The 18,108-nt window shown below is 40.5% G+C and overlaps 1 protein-coding gene across 1 annotated transcript in view; it reads left to right on the top strand.

Annotated features, from left to right (window-relative positions):
* tbp (TATA box binding protein) overlaps positions 1-18,108 on the top strand; it is a 39,430-nt gene that overhangs the window by 17,417 nt on the left and 3,905 nt on the right. Inside the window, exons 4-7 of the mRNA XM_063039899.1 lie at positions 4,161-4,248; positions 7,218-7,309; positions 11,933-12,100; positions 15,053-15,147. Of these exons, the coding sequence (XP_062895969.1) occupies positions 4,161-4,248; positions 7,218-7,309; positions 11,933-12,100; positions 15,053-15,147 (443 nt within the window). The remainder of the gene's footprint in view (positions 1-4,160; positions 4,249-7,217; positions 7,310-11,932; positions 12,101-15,052; positions 15,148-18,108) is intronic.

Genomic DNA, 18,108 nt, shown 5'->3' with positions numbered 1-18,108 from the left:
ATTGCATTATCTGTCGATGGGTTGTGTCAGTAGGTAAATTGTAGGGAGTCCAGCGTGGATGGGAGCAAGCTGCATATGTGGTTCTTGACCAGCACTGCAGCAGACAGGGAGGCTATATAGCGCATAGTCAAAACTGCTCGACGCATTGCCATCACCAACCTACCTGCCAAAAAAGACACATACAGAAAGATGTCAGAAAAGGGACAGTAACATGAAGGATTCCTTCCAACCTGCTCTTCGACTGCTTATCCCACTCCAATCAGGGAGGAGGCTACATAACATCCATGACAGCCACCAGACTTAAAAACAGTTACTTTCCACAAGCAGTAAGGCTGATCAACTCCTCAACCCACTAACCTACCCCTCCACAACCCGCACCACCATTACTTTATCATTTCCTGTCAGTCACCCTATGTACAGACACTCCTGTGCCTAGTGTCATTTTATGGACATACAATCAATCTATGGATATAAGCTATCTTAAATGTATTTATTTATTGTGTTTTTGATAGATAAATATGTTCTTTATCTTATTGTGGAGTTTTTATGCTGCATCAGATCCAGAATAACACTTATTTCATTCTCCTGTACACTTGTGTACTGGAAATGACATTAAACAAATTTGAATCTTGAAGTACAATTTTTTAAAATCAGTTTTACTTGGCCTCTGCTATTTTAGAAGTTTGAATGCTGATGTTAGAATGTCTTAATGATGAAAAGAAGTTTGATGGATTTCAGGAGGTTGACTTTTGTGCAAGTGAAAGAGTCTAATGTCAGCCTCTACAACAACTCTTGTACTAAAGTTAAATCACAATTCACTTCAAATTGCATTAGTTAACATAGCTCACAACATGTTTATGTCGGAAGGAAGTTCTGATTATTGTGTAATTGAGGGCACCTCTTCAGGTATGGTATTGGCATTTTTTTTCTCATGGATTAAAATCCCTCTAACTTGTATTTTTTGTCTCTATTCTTTGTTTCCTACATTAAGGAAAGGTTTTTTTTGCAAGTTTGGGCTGGAGATCAGTGTTTCCTTTTGCCTTTTACCTTTCTAGGTAAACAGCTAGGATAGACAAAGGAAAGCTAGTCGATGTTATTTACTTGGTTTTTCAGAAAGCCTTTGACAAGGTACTGAACATGAGGCTGCAAAACAAGATATGAGCCCATTGCTTTACAGGAAAGATATTAGTATGGATAGAAGATTAGCTGACTGGCAGGAGGCAAAGTTTGGGAATAAAGAGGGCCTTTTCTAGTTGGCCGCAGGTGACTAGTGTTCTGTAGGGGTTGGTGTTGGGACCACTTCTTTTCACATCATATGTCGATGATTTGGTTAATGGAATTGATGGCTTCATGGCCAAGTTTGCAGGTGATACGAAGACAAGTGGAGGGGCAAGTAATGTTGAGCAAGCAGGGAGTATGCAGAAGGACTTAGACAGTTGAGGAGAATGGGCAAAGAAAAGGCAGTTGGTATATCGTGTAGGGAAGTGAATGGTCATACAATTTGGTGGAAAGAATAAAGACTAGTTTTTAAATGGGGAGAAAATTCAGAAATTAGAGGTGCAAATGGACTTGGGATTCCTTATGCAGGATTCCATAAAGGTTAGCTTGCAGGTTGAGTCGGTGGTAAGGAAAGGAAATGCAATGTTTGCATTCATTATAAGAGGACTAGAATACAAAAGCAAGGAATACGAGAATGATTCTGGCAATGTATTGTTATCTGTCCCGTGAGTATCTCGTGATATTGGCATGATGTAATTGTCTCAAGGCAGCGTGCGTATCCTTGAGCAAGGCACTTAACCACACATTGCTCTGCGACGACACCGGTGCCAAGCTGTATGGGTCCTAATGCCCTTCCCTTGGACAACATCGGTGGCGTGGAGAGGGGAGACTTGCAGCAAGGGTAACTGCTGGTCTTCCATACAACCTTGCCCAGGCCTGCACCCTGGAAACCTTCCAGGGCGCAAATCCATGGTCTCATGAGCCTTACAGATGCCTATAAATTGTCTCATGATATTGGCATGATGTAATGGTCATGATAGTGGGGTGATGTGATGGCATGTTCCAATCCGTATAAAAGGGAAGACCGCAGTTTGTTGCATAGTTGTTTTGTTGGGAGTCACAGTCGGTGGTTACATAATCGTGGAAGGAGAGAGAGCGAGAGTGAAGAATTTGCCAGCTTCGTATGAACCCAAGAAATCAACGGCATTCTGTGATTCACATTTGGTATGGTCCATACAGGTATTGTGGCACACACTTTTGGTTAGCCCCTGCATGGTCTCAGGTGTGGTGTGGTGACCACCTCCAGTGAAAGGTCAGTTACTGTGAGAAATCTTACTCTTCGTGGTCTCTTCGGACAAAGCATTTCTCGGCTAGGATCTGCGTCAGTAGTTTTGTCTTCTCTTCATCGCTGGTTCGAGAAGTCTCTGCTCTCACTTATTTCATAAGTCACTTGGGGTCTTTGAACTACCACCTTAAGACTGTGTTTGAGTAAGATCTGTTAAGAATTGTCTCTAAGTTTTATTGTTTGATAACTATAGACGCATAACACTGTTAACTTCCGTTTTAGTTAATTGTTTACTTTTCTATGTTTTTGTGTAGAGGTTAATAAATTTCGTTGTTTATTTATTAAAACCCCACTCAATTTCATATCCATTGCTGGTTGAGAGGGATAATAAATCAGCAGTGATTGAATGGTGGAGCAGACTTGATGGACCGAATGGCCTAATTCTGCTCCTATGTCTGATGCTTTTATGGAATTATAATTAAAAGAAAGGGTTAGGTTTAGTCAGATTTTAATTTAGAAATACAAAGCAACTTTTTATATTTTATCTAGACAGGCAACATTCCAGAGGGGGAAGAAGACATTCTTCACAGCCTAACGGTAGAGTTTTGGTACTGGTTTGAAGGAACTACAAAAATTACTTAACACCAATCTTGTTTAACAACATCGGCCCATGTTGGAAATTATTGCACACAAAATGCTGGAGGAACTCTGTAGGCCAGGCAGCATTTTGTGTGTGTTACCAACCTTGTTTGTGTGTTAAATCTGAGATACCATCTTCAGTGATGTTAATAACAGGTTTAACATTTAGTCATGTTTCCTTGCAGTGTTATACTGGGTTCTCCCTCGTAGTTGAACTAACAATTTTGTATTTTGAAAATTTTATTTTGAATTACAAGTATTACACAGGATATGATAGGAATTTGATCTGGAAGTATATTACCTGTACCCATAGTTTATGTCAACTATATACAGTATATACTCCACAGTGACTACACTTTAAGACTGCTTCATTGACTAATGTTTTGGACATCCTGAGATCTTAAAATGTGCTACAAAAATGCAATTTATCTTCTTTGAGCAAGTTATTGTAAATATACACCAAGGAGCTTACCTCAGAATGAGAAATCACAAGTCTGCAGCAATTAGCATTTTCAATAGGATTTTTATAAAATTGATGCACATGTGTATGGCCACGAATTATAAGCTAATATATGACATGAAAATTCATCACCCATCTCCTTCACTGTAATCCTTTATGAATTATATTGTATGTTTGCTTGTATAGTAGATTACATAAATGTGGTCCTGAATTTGCCTCTTTCTTTTCTGCCCTACAGTCCAATAATGCTTCTTAAATGTTTCTCCTTTAGTGTAGGTGTAGGTACTGACATGGTCTGGCCCTCTTTTGCCTCGGTCCCAAAACAATCTGAGATCTATCTATTCCTTCAATACTTGTCTCTTGACCTTAGTTTTTAAGCTTCACCATTATGGCCACAATATGGCTGCGCATCTCACCCCTCTCTCCTTTGAAATATTTAAAGGGTTTCCTGTTTTGATCTCAATATGTGCCTTGGTGTAAAATTCTGTGTGATAATGCATCTAAGAAGATACTTGGAATGATTTTATTGAAGATGTAATATAAATGCAAAATTTTAAAATAACTAGAATTGTAAACTTTAATTTTGATTTCATACTCAAAAGTATCAGTGTTTCATTGAGTATCTACAACTAGTCTTCCTTCAAGCTTATTTCCTTAGAATAATGTTATATTTTAAGTATTAGTATTCTTGTACTAATATATTTGAAACTTTCAAAGATCCGTGATGTTATTAAATTTCAGTTTCTTCTATAAAGAATATTATTTTTTTGTGCCTAGAAATATTGTGTCCACAGTCAATCTGGGTTGCAAATTGGATCTGAAGACAATAGCTCTTCGAGCAAGAAATGCTGAATATAATCCAAAGGTGAATGTTATGTCCTTTATTGAACCAAATACTACTTGCAGTGTAATGAATGGGTTGATCATGATTTTATCCCTTAAGTTATTTGACTGAGCCACCAGATTTTATTAAAAATATTGCAGTTGAGGGAAATCCATTTTCTTATTAAATATTTTTCAGTGTTATGTGTAAACTTCAGTAACATGGTCTGTCAATGTGTATGAGTAGGTGGTCATGAAATGAGACTCAGAGAACAGAAAGTAATTATTTTGACTTCTTTCCCTATCTCAAATATCTGACCTTATACTTTACTCTTCATGTTAAGTATAAAGGTGACAATAGACAATAGGTGCAGGAGTAGGCCATTCGGCCCTTTGAGCCAGCACTGCCACTCACTGTGATCATGGCTGATCATCCACAATTAATACCCTGTTCCTGCCTTCTCCCCATATTCTTGACTCCGCTATCTTTAAGAGCTCTATCTAACTCTTTCTTGAAAGAATCCAGAGAATTGGCCTCCACTGCCTTCTGAGGCAGAGCATTCCACAGATCCACAACCCTCTGTGTGAAAAAGTTTTTCCTCAGGACAAACCAAGGTAGATGGAAGGACAAACCAAGGTAGAACATACAGGGTTAATGGTAAGGCACTGAGGAGTGCAGTGGAACAGAGGGATCTGGGAATACAGATACAAAATTCCCTAAAAGTGGCGTCGCAGGTAGATAGGGTCGTAAAGAGAGCTTTTGGTACATTGGCCTTTATTAATCAAAGTATTGAGTATAAGAGCTGGAATGTTATGATGAGGTTGTATAAGGCATTGGTGAGGCCGAATCTGGAGTATTGTGTTAGTTTTGGTCACCAAATTAAAGGAAGGATATAAATAAGGTTGAAAGAGTGCAGAGAAGGTTTACAAGGATGTTGCCGGGACTTGAGAAACTCAGTTACAGAGAAAGGTTGAATAGGTTAGGACTTTATTCCCTGGAGCATAGAAGAATGAGGGGAGATTTGATAGAGGTATATAAAACTATGATGGGTATAGATAGAGTGAATGCAAGCAGGCTTTTTCCACTGAGGCAAGGGGAGAAAAAAACCAGAGGACATGGGTTAAGGGTGAGGGGGGAAAAGTTTAAAGGGAACATTAGGGGGGGTTTCTTCACAGAGAGTGGTGGGAGTATGGAATGAGCTGCCAGACGAGGTGGTAAATGTGGGTTCTTTTTTAACATTTAAGAATAAATTGGACAGATACATGGATGGGAGGTGTATGGAGGGATATGGTCCGTGTGCAGGTCAGTGGGACTAGGCAGATAATGGTTCGGCACAGCCAAGAAGGGCCAAAAGGCCTGTTACTGTGCTGTAGTTTCTATGGTTTCAACTCCATTCTAAATGGTCTACCCCTTATTCTTAAACTGTGGCCTCTCGTTCTGGACTCCCCCAACATGTTTCCTGCCTCTAGCGTGTCCAATCCCTTATTAATCTTATATGTTTCAATCAGATCCCCTCTCATCCTTCTAAATTCCAGTGACATAGCAAGCAGAACTTCAGCCACCTAGGTTTGATTCAAAGGTTCATTTTATTATCAAAGTATATATGCAGAATACAACTCTGAGATTTGTCCCTTCTCCAGATAGCCATAGAATGCAGAAAACCATTCAGATAGTTGAAAGCAAGACATCAATCCCTCCCCCCGCCACACACAAAAAGACAAAGAAACAAGAACTTGCAAACCCCATACACTCCCAACCGGTCTCTCACACAAAAACTAACAGATCACCCAAACCCCCAGCCTGCCAATCAGCAACAAAAAAGAATGGACGACAACACAAAATAAAACATAGAACTGAAAGAGGCCAATATGAATCACAGTCCAATCCATAAACTTCAGAATTTCGTTAACATCTGCAAGAGCATCAGGACCCAGCAGCCCCTCCAAGAACCACTCGTTCTCCTCTGCATTTGCCTCGGTTTCAATCTTCCTCAGTGCTTTCTTGGCCCCCCATCTCATCTCATCTCTGAGCTTCTCCTCATGGCTCGTGCTTGCATTTCCCTGCTGGAGTTTTCTCAGGTGCAGCAAAGCACTAGCTCACTCAATCATTCTACAGACTGTAATTCACAGGCTCCAGCAGTTTCAAAAACAAAACTAAGTTAAAAAGAATAAGTAGAAGATGTAGAAAAGCTGAAATGATTGACTATCTGGAAGATGTCACTCAAGGGATTGCTGGCGCCATCTTGACCAAAAGGCAAAACACTTAATTGATTTGACTTCTGGTGTTGTCTACATTTGCATGTTCTCCAAGTGACTGTGGGTTTCTTGCCAGATGCTCTGGTTTCCTCCTACATCCTGAAGACATGTTGGTAGGCTGATTGGCCAGTGTAATTTATCCCTAGCATGCAGATGAGAGTTAGTATCATGGGCTGTGGAGGGACATGTAACCGATGAGAAATGTGGAAAGAATAAAAAGTAGGTTCAGATAGGATTAGTGGAAAAATTGATGTTTAATGCTCAGTATGGACACCTTAGATCAAGGGCTTGCTCCCATTTTGTATCTTCCGATGATTTCAGGCAAATTAACATTTATCATGACATTTACATGTCAATATATGTTTTGTATATTTGTGCTTCAAAAAATCAAGCACAATTATTGAGGGGTGCTTGATTTCTAAAGAATATGAAGTTCCAGCTAATAAAATCTTGATGATCCATAACTCCTCAATCAAGCACACCCATCCCATATATGTTATATTGTAAAATAAATTACAGATTTGAAGAAGAGGGGTATTGTAACTATTTCCACATAATGGAGCCCAGTTTTGGTATCAGCCATTCAAGTTAGCAAAATGTGAAATAAAGCTTTCCTGAATACTTTCTTTAATTTCCTATCTTCCTAGGGCTATGTAACACTGATGCTGAATCCTGAGGTTCTTAGTTACAATGGACTACTGTATGTAGGAAATTGCCGGTATTGGCATAAATGTAACTCACTTAAATTTTTTTTAGCGTTTTGCTGCTGTCATCATGAGAATTCGGGAACCTCGTACAACTGCGCTTATTTTCAGCTCTGGGAAAATGGTGTGTACTGGTGCAAAGAGGTATGGATATTGATTTTAACCACATTTTTTATACTTTTTATGACCTACTTCTTATTAAGAAAATGATATGCAAAACTAATCTCCTTGTTAATCTTTTTGGAGCTTTCAATTTATTCTTTCTCCTACTTATTAAATGCTGGACCAGTAGTAGTATATGTTTTATAACTATATTCAAGTAGTTTATACAGTGGGTTTACTGCACATTCCTCCTTAATGATCTGAAATTGGTAAAAATATTCACTGGAAAGAAGCAGTGTGGTTTCAGGGTACTTGAAGGCACATGATAAAGTAGGCTGTTGTCAGTATGGTTTCTTTAAGGGAAAATCTTACCTGGCAAATCTGTTGGAGTTCTTTGAAGAAATAACAAGCAGGGTAGACAAAGGAGAATCAGTGGATGTGGTGTACTTGGATTTTCAGAAGGCCTTAACAAGATGCCACAAATGTGGCTGCTTAAGAAGTTGAGCCCATGGTATTACAAGAAAGATACTAGCATGGATAAAGCATTGGCTGATTGGCAGGAGACAAAGAGTGGGAGTAAAGGGAGCCTTCTCTGGTTGGCTGCCATTGACTTGTGGCGTTCCACAGGGGACTGCATTGGGACCGCTTCCTTTTATGTTATATGTCAGTGACTTGGATGATGGAATTGATTGCTTTGTGGCCAAATTTGCAGATGTTATGAATATACGTGGAGAGGCAGGTAGTTTTCAGGAAGAAGAGATGCTACAAGAAGACTTTAGACAGATTAAGAGAAGGGCAAAGAAGTGAAAGATGGAATACAGTGCTGGGAAGTGTACGGTCATGCACTTAAATTAGATTATGAGGACACGCAGTCCTCTTTTATTGTCATTTAGTAATGCATGCATTAAGAAATGATGCAATGTTCCTCCAGAATGATATCACAGAAACACAAGACAAATCAAGACTGAAAAACTGACAAAAACCACATGATTATAACATATAGTTGCAACAGTGCAAAGCAATACCGTAATTTGATAAAGAACAGACCATGGGCATGGTAAAAAAAAAGTCTCAAAGTCTCGCAGAAGTCCCATCATCTCACGCAGACGGTAGAAGGAAGAAAAAAAAAACTCTCTGCCATGAACCTCCAGCGCCGCAAACTTGCCGATGCAGCACCCTGGAAGCACCTGACAGCAGCCGACTCTTGAGTCCGTCCAAAAACTTCGAGCCTCTGACACCGAGCACCATCTCTGCCAAGTGCTTTGACCCCGGCCCCGGCAACAAGCAATAGGCAAAGCCGAGGATATGGGGCCTTCCCCTCCGGAGATTCTCGATTGCACGGTAGCAGCGGCAGCAAAGCAGGCATTTCAGAAGTTTCTCCAGATGTTCCTCCATGCTTCTCATGTCTGTCTTCATCAAATCAGAATTGTGCATGGCCCCTACTTAACAAATACGATATCATTTCAGAGCGACCGCGCGCGCTGCATCGCGCCGCCATCTTCTCCTCCCCTCCTTTAGTAGAAGAAATGAAAGGATAGATTATTTTCTAAATGGAGGGAAAATTCAAAAGTGCAAAGTGACTTGAGAATCCTCATGCAGGATTCCCTGAAGGTTAACTTGCAGCTTGAGCTGGTGGTGAGGAAAACAAATGCAATGTTAGCTTTCATTTCAAGAGGACTAGAATATAAAGGCAAGGATGTAATGTTGAGGCTTTATAAAGCACTGATGAGGCCTCACGGAGTATTGTGAGCAGTTTTGGGCCACTTATCTAAGAAAGGATGTGGTGACATTGAAGAGGGTTGAAAGGAGTTTGGCAAAAATAATTCCGGTATTGAAAGGCTTGTCATATGAAGAGTGTTTGATGGCTCTGGGCCTCTACTCACTGGAATTCAGAAAGATGAGGGGTGACATTGTAACCTATTGAATGTTGAAAGGCTTGGAGAGAATGGATGTGGAGAGGAGGTTTCTTATGATTGGGGAGTCTAAGACCAGAGGACACAGCATCAAATTAGAGGGGCATCCTTTTAGAATGGAGCTGAGAAGGAATTTCTTTGGCCGTAGAGTGGATGTGGAGATCAAGTCACTGGGTATATTTAAGGCAGAGGTTGGTGGACTCATGATTTGTCGGTGCATAAAATGATATGGGGAAATGGCAGGAGAATGGGACTGAGAGGGAAAATGGATCAGGCATGATGAAATGGCAGAACAGGCTTGATGGGCCTAATGGCTAATTCTGCTCCTACGGTGCCTATAAGAAGTATTCTCCCCCACCCCCCCCCCCCGTAGCAGTTTTCATATTTTATTGCTTTATGACATTGAATCACAGTGGATTTAATTTGGCTTTTTTGACTGATCAACGGAAAAAGACTCATTTGAGTCAAAGTGAGAATGGATCTCTACAAAATGATCTAAATTAATTACAAATATAAAGCACAAAAAATTGATTGCATAAGTATTCAACCCCCCCCCCCTTTAATATGACACACCAAATCATCACTGGTGCAGCGAATTTTAGAAGTCACATACACCCTATCCTTGTTATATGCGTCTTCAGACAATGCGGATTCACAGTTATGGGAGGAACCTATTTCTACCAACGTCTCCTTGTATGGGAGTAGTACTCACAGTTATGCGAGGAGCGCTGCTTTTCTGGCAATACAAGTCAGGTGCGCGCGTCTCACAATCTCACTCCCACCAGTCTCGCGTTGGTTTTGGCAAGTTGTGGATGCGCAATCTTGTGCTCTTAAACGTTGGTTGGTTTTACCTACAGTGCAGTGATTTTGTGCTTGAAATATTTAACTATCCTCCTAAGCATCCGATGTCATGTCCTGGGCCGTCAGCCGAGTGGCAGAGAACCACTTTAACACTCAAAAAAAGTTGGAAATTATAAACAGTGCGGCATCAGCTGAAGGTAACACAGCTCTGGGACGCTACTGCCAGGAACAGAATCTTGCCTTTAAAGTTCTTTTGTTGCTTGACAATGCGCCAGCCCATCCTAAACATTTGGACAGCACTCATCCTAACATAACAGTGCGTTTCCTGCCACCCAACAAAACATCGCTGATTCAACCACTCAACCAAGGTGATCTAAAGGCGTTTTTTTTTTTACGGCAAACTATCTCTCAGATGCTGATTCAACCACTCAACCAAGGTGATCTAAAGGCGTTTTTTTTTTACGGCAAACTATCTCTCAGATGCTGCAAGCAATGGACAATTTTGAAAATCCCGGGAGCTTACCAATGGTGAGGGAATGGTGGAAGTTGGAACACTTGGCACAAATGGCGATGGACATGGACCCGAGTTTAGAACGGAGTCCGCATTTCAGTCGCTCTCTGCCGTTAACCCTTCTTCCCTACAGGCAAATTTATGCTGAAAAACAAAATGCTGCCAAGCAAACAACCCTCACCACTTTCTTCAAATCGGTAACACCTTCTGCTGCTGGCAGTTCTAAGAGTTCTGTGAGTCTTCCTTCACCTCTTGCTGTGCTTGATCTGATCCTGACGATCACAACCATTCATCTTATCCATGTAAAGCTGCCCAACACCACAACAACCACTCATCTCCCGGAGCGAACACACCTGCCACTGTTGGTGAGTACTGTACACCCTCGGATGTTAACTTTCTATGATTTATTCCATTGAATATTACCTTAAATTGATGAAATATAATACAAATGTTGCCTTGTGGTACTGCTTTTGTGTCGTACTGGTAAGAAAATGTGAATAAATTACAGATAAAACATATTTAGGAAGCCCTCTGGAACGCATCCCTATTTTCTCCATTTAAATAATTATTCACATTATGCGATTTTACATTATGCGTCGACTGCGAGGAATGTATCCCCTGCATTTTACGAGGATAGGGTGTAATAAGTTAAATGGAGATCTGTGTTCAGTCAAGGTCTTTCAATTGATTGTTGTAAAAATACACCTGTATCAGGAAGGTCCAGCTTCTGGTGAGTTAGTATCCTGGCAAAAATTACACCATGAAGACAAAAGAACACTCCAAGCAACTCCGTGAAAAAGTTATTGAAAACCCCAAGTCAGGAGGTGGATACTGGAAAATTCCCTAGTCACTGAATATCCCTTGGAATACAGTTAAGTCAATCATCAAGCAATGGAAAGAATATGGCACAGCCTAGAGCAAGCTGTCCTCAAAAACTGAGTGACTGTGCAAGAAGGAAACTAGTGAGGGAGGCAACCAAGACACCTTTGATAACTCTGGAGGAGTTACAAGCTTCAGTGGCTGAGAGGGGAGATTCTGCATATACAACAATTGTTGCCTGGGTGCTTCAAGGCTGCTGTATGGGAGAGTGGCAAAGAGAAAGCCACTGTTGGGGGGGGGGAAAAAAACTCACATGATATCTCGGCTAGAGTTTGCAAAGGGCATGTGGGAGACTCTGAAGTCAGCTGCAAGATAGCTCTATGGTCTGATGAAACCAAAATTGAGTATTTTGGCCATCAGTCGAAATATAGCACATCATCAAAAACACACAAAATAACAAGAAACTTTCATGTAATACAGCCAGTTTGGCATTTTAATATTGGCAATTAAAAGCAATAAGTGCTGGAAGTGTTTAGCAACTTGGACAATACCTATGTTTTATTAGTGTTGCTATCTGTCTCCATTTGCTTTATTGGTGTTAATCCATGTGCTTTGTTTCAGTGAAGAACAGTCGCGTTTAGCAGCAAGAAAATATGCCAGAGTTGTACAGAAGTTGGGATTTCCAGCCAAGTTTCTAGATTTTAAAATTCAGAATATGGTAGGCAGCTGTGACGTGAAATTTCCTATTCGACTAGAAGGCCTGGTGCTCACCCATCAGCAGTTCAGCAGGTAATGATAGTGGAGGAAAAGGGCTAGAGGTTTAATATGTAATCTAAAAGCAAAGCTGGTTTCTATTGGAAATTGAAGTCACTGTGTATTAGTTAATTATGAAAAAAAAATAGGTGTTTGTAGGTTGAATTTATGTTTCAAATCAGAAGGTTATTTAATTTTAACCCCATTGCATGAATCTGTAGATAGAATCTAAGTATCAGCACCCAGGGGGATATTATACTCTTCAGAGGGTTCTCCCTACAATGTGTTCATATTGATGAATTATTTTTTTCCTTTTTATCTAGCCTCTACTTGTTTCTTTCAATATTTCAGTGGCTGATCCTTGTGACCAAATTTTAAAGGTAAAAGCACAGTGATCAGGACTAATTTTGAAAACAATTGGCCAGATTTTCCCCTCACCATCTTTTCTTGCTATCTTAGTGAATGATTAAACCTGAATTTATATTCTGAATTTATACCTTATTCCATATTATATTAATTCTTCTAAATTGCTATGTAGTGCTCACTTTCAAATGCATTCCTTGTAGTCTGCGTCATTGAGGATGCAATGAAGTGTTGCCTTTACAATGTTTAACAAACACAAACTCAAAATGTTTATCTGGGTATCATTTACAGAATGTATGTATTTTTAAAATTTTGATCAGACACTGATGTTGAATGTGAGAAAACAATTGATTAGACCAGATACATTAAAAATGCCCTTTAGAACATCACTGTTACCTTTTAAGATGAACATGGCATTGAAATAACATTGCTTGGAATAGGGGCATTTATTATCATTTGTCCTGCTATACAGCTTTCTATACCAGTAATCCAGCAGATTGAAATACGAATCAGCAAAAATGTGACATTCAAGTAAAACATGAACATGAAGCCGTTGTAATATTGTTAGAATCCTGCTGTTTAATTTAGTTTCTTCTAAAGATCTGCTGTCCTTGCAAGATCTGGCTTATAAATGACTTCAGTCCTTCACTGATTACCTGTCAAGTTATTCACTGGTTTCAACCTGGTATACTGCAGCAGTCCAGATGGATGCCTGACCATGTCCACTTCACTGCAGCGGTGATTAACAAGATTGCTGACCTTGCTATCAGAGCTCCTCTACCAAGCATAAATATTTTTAAAGATAGAATTTGCAGCTGTTTAAGACCTTTCACTTGTGTACTGTTTGTCTGCTAGGGATGCAATGCACGGAGAATACTATAATACCAAAATTTGAATAGTCTTTGAGATGGCCTCAGTTTAATTCCTGTCTCCAGTACTTTATGAGGAGGTTTTTACAAAGTCAGCTAGGCTGGCTGTACTGTACCTTACCCGAACCAAAATCACTACATAGATGATCTCTGCTTTCACTCTTTCATTACTTTTTTGAGGTTGGGATCAACCATAGATGTTACGTCCCAGATATCTACGTGATACACAAACCAGCACAGTACAATGTGGAAAGCAGGCTACTGCCCAAGTAGCAGGCTCCCCCTCTCCATGCAGCTGATGAATCCGAAATAGCAGAGCCGGATACAGTTTAGCACCAGCAGCATTGCAGGAGTTGCCAGTCAGCATTGAATTCAACGTGGAACTACATTAGGGATTCCAGCTCTGGGTTTACCTCCGAAGCCTTCCCCATGAGTGGGTATAGTCACAAGACAGCAGAGGGTTGAGATCAGAGATTTCCTCCTTTTAGGTGAACTGCCAGCCACGGCTGATGAGCTGCCCAAAGTGACTGGTACTAAGTTGCCAGTAACCTGCCTTTATTCCTTCTCCTGTGAGTAGAAATGGTTCACCGGGCTTGGTAGCTAAGCTACACATGAAGGCTAGGAGCTGGACTTGGTACTCAGAGGCTATTTGAGACACATGCCACAGGGAGCATTTAAAGGGTAGCGGGCACTTATTCCCACTACCACCTCCGGCTATAACAACCTTAAGGAATCATTGCTTCAGAACAGTGGTATTGATATGGTAAAGAAGCCTAGAATTGATTGTCTTGCTTGGCCATTTCAGAGGGCAGCAAAGAGTCATCCACATGGGGTGGGTCTAGTGTCAAATATATGCCAGACCAGGTAAGGACAGCAGTTTTTACCCCCGTTGGAAACTGAGGAACCAAATGGGGTTTAATTAAATTTATTGTCAAAGTACGTTTATGTCACCATATAATATCCTGAGATTCATTTTCTTGCAAGCTTTCACAGTAGAACAAAGAAATACAACAGAATCAATGAAAAACTACACACAAAGACTGACGAGAAGCAAATTTGCAGAAGAAAACAAGCTGTGCAAATACAAAAATAAAAATAATAAATAATAAATAAATAATACTGAGAGCATGAGTTGTAGAGTCCTTGAAAGTGGGTCTGTGGGTTGTGGAATCAAGGTCAGAGCTGAATTATTGGTTCAGGAGTCTGATGGTTGAAGAGTAATAACTGTTGCTGAACCTGATGATATGGGACTCAAGGTTCCTGTATCTCCTCCCCAATGGCAGCAATGAGAAGCAATGGTGAGGTTCCTTGATGGATGCTGCTTTCTTGCAGCAGTGCTTCTTGCACAATTGCTCAATGGTAGCATTTTCCTATGATGGACTGGGCTTCTGAAACAATCTAGTAGTTTTGTGGTAATCTTTGCTAAGCCATGTTGCTAATTCTGTTATTAGCTTCATTTAAATTCCATAAGTAATTTGTTTGGTTCTGATCTCTGGTTTCTGGGTTGTTAGTCCAGGCCTCTGGATTGCTAGTCTGTTAATGGAACCACTGTAGCAACATAAGGCATGTTACAATTAAAACAAAAAACAAGTGTATATATTAACCCAAACAAGCAAAACACAAAATGCTGGAGGGACTCAGAAGGCCAGGCAGCATTTTGTGTGTGTAGCATATATACTAAGCTCATTTTTGCCCAGTTATATGATGCAATAGGTTCAAAAAGTCAAATATCAAACTTTGTTTCTTATTTTTGCAGTTATGAACCAGAGCTGTTTCCTGGATTGATCTACCGTATGATCAAGCCAAGAATTGTATTACTAATATTTGTGTCAGGAAAAGTTGTATTGACGGGTAAGTTGCATCGCTTCGTCATTTGGCTGTTTCTCATAATTACGGTTGCCCTTTATATTGGCATCTGGCTCTTGATTTTTATTGCCTATTTTTTCTAGATATCTGCTCCTCCATGCAAAGAGGAAATTCCTGATAATAAGTCAAGATTTTATGATTAACAAGCTTGAACGTTACCCTTTCATACTATTTTCAGGATTTAAAAGAATATTCCAGATTCATCCCTTCCTTTGCCTTGATGATTGTATATATCTCAAAGCATTTTTTTCCTGAAGGTATATCTCCTTTCCATTTCTTACCATTGATTTACAGTTCAGTCCTTTAACAGCAGATATCCACTTGGTGGCGCTTTACTACGGATCTTCAAGTTCTCGGGTTATAGAAACATAGAAAAACTTCACAATACAGGCCCTTCAGCCCACAATGCTATGCCGAACATGTACGTACTTTTTTCCAGGGTTACCCATACCCCTCTATTTTTCTAAGCTCCAGGTACCTATACAGGAGTCTCTTAAAAGACCCTATTGTATCTACCTGTACCACCATTGCCAACAGCCCATTCCACGCACTCACCACTCTCTGCGTGTAAAAAAAAACTTACCCCTGACATCTCCTCTGTACCTATTTCCAAGCACCTTAAAACTGTGTCCTCTCGTGTTAGCCATTTCAGCCCTCGGAAAAAGCCTCTGACTATCCACACAATCAATGCCTCTCATCATCTTGTACACCTCTATCAGGTCACCTCTCATCCTTCGCTGCTCCAAAGAGAAAAGGCCAAGTTCACTCAACCTATTCTCGTAAGGCATGCTCCCCAATCCAGGCAATATCCTTGTAAATCTCCTCTGCACCCTTTCTATAGTTTCCACATCCTTCTGTAGTGAGGTGATCAGACTGAGCACCGTACTCCAAGTGGGGTCTGACCAGGTCCTATATAGCTGTAACATTGCCTCTTGGCTCTTGAACTCAGTCCCACGAATGATGAAGGCCAATCCACCGTAAGGCTTCTTAACCACAGAGTCAAGTGTCCTGTGGACTTGGACCCCAAGATCCCTCTGATCCTCCGCACTACCAGGAGTCTTAGGTTAATACTATATTCTGCCATCATATTTGACCTACCAAAATGAACCCGGTTGAACTCCATCTGCCACTTCTCATTCCAGTTTTGCATCCTATCGGTCCCTCTGTAACCTCTGACAGCCCTCCACACTATCCACAACACCTCCAACCTTTGTGTCATCAGCAAATTTACTAACCCATCCCTCCATTTCCTCATCCAGGTCATTAATAAACATCACGAAGAGAAGGGGTCCCACGACAAATCCCTGAGGCACACCACTCCATGCAGAATATGACTTATCTACAACCACTCTTTGCCTTCTGTGGGCAAGTCCATTCTAAATCCACAAAGCAAGGTCACTTTGGATCCCATGCCTCCTTATTTCCTCAATAAGCCTTGCATGAGGTACCTTATCAAGTGCCTTGCTGAAATCCATATACACTATATCTACTGCTCTACCTTCATCAATGTGTTTAGTGACGTCCTCAAAAAATTCAATCAGGCTATTCCTGATCATATTATGCCTCTCCAAATGTTCATAAATCCTACCTCTCAGGATCTTTTCCATCAACTCATCAACCACTGAAGTAAGACTCACTGATCTATAATTTCCTGGGCTAAATCTACTCCCTTTCTTGAATAAGGGAACAACATCTGCAATCCTCCGGAACCTCCCCCGTCCCCATTGATGATGCACAGATCATTGCTAGAGGCTCAGCAATCTCCTCCCGTGCCACCCACAGTAGCCTGAGATACATCTTGTCTGGTCCTTTGACTATGTTTCCTAATGACTTATCAGTTGGCAAGGTTAGCTCAGTTAAAAGTCACTTCTCCATCCTACCTACCAACCTGATACTGCTCTTTAATGGAAATGCCACTATATTACTTTATTTGTCCTTCACTATAGCTTGTGTCTTCTGAACATTTTCCACCTATAACGCTTTGCCCACTTTTCATCTCCCAGGGAAGGTTAGGATTCATTCTGCAATCTCTTTTTTTCAGTTTGGAAATGTAGAGGCAAGGTGGCCATATATATTCAAAAATAGGAATTGATAATTTTTGAATATCAAAGAATATGGCATTAGAACATAAAACAGGTTAGCGCAGAAACGGGCTCTTCAGCCCACGATATTGTGCTGAACTAATTAAATACCTAACTAAATTAATCTCTTATGCCAAAACATAGTCCTCTTAAGCACCTCTATCCTATTTGCCTCCTATAACTGCTGGCAGTGCATTCTAGCCACCCACCACTCTGTGTAAAAAAAAAACTTAGCCCGCACATCCCCTTTGAACCTACCCCATCACATTTGTTTAATGTTTTAGACAAAGTGTGTTATAGATGTTTGATTCGGGGAGGCGGGGATGGAATACTGACTCTCTAGTCTATGCTCCTTATCTTATAAACTGTTATCATCTCCCCTCGGCCTCTGCCACTGCAGAGAATACAACCCATGTTTGTCTAACCTCTCCTTGTAGCACATGCCCTCTTAAGCATAAGTTATGGAGCAGAATTAGGCCATTTGGCCCATCAAATCTGTTCTCAGAGGATGCCTGGTACCTTCTCCAAAGCCTCCACATCTTTCTTATAAAGCAGTGACCAGAAATGAATGCAGTACTTTAGTTCAAGTTTATTGCCATCTCACTTTGCATATATACAACCAAATGAAGCAACATTCCTCCAGAACATGGTGCCTCCACATTGAAGATGTCACACATACAGCACATAAAACAGAATATTACCACAAATAATTTAACGTAATTCAAACTACATGTGAAGTGTGCACCACAGGTAAACAATACAGTAAACAGCTTGCTCTCCTAGTGATGAGACCTCAGTGATGGCAGGGTATTCATTAGTCTCACAGCCTGGGGGAAGAAGCTGTAACCCAGTTTGGCAGTCCTAT

The sequence above is a fragment of the Mobula hypostoma genome, chromosome 2, assembly GCF_963921235.1.
Source record: "Mobula hypostoma chromosome 2, sMobHyp1.1, whole genome shotgun sequence".
NCBI classification, from domain to species: domain Eukaryota; kingdom Metazoa; phylum Chordata; class Chondrichthyes; order Myliobatiformes; family Myliobatidae; genus Mobula; species Mobula hypostoma.
Note: the sequence above shows the minus strand (reverse complement) of the source record. Positions and strands in the feature narration are given on the sequence as shown.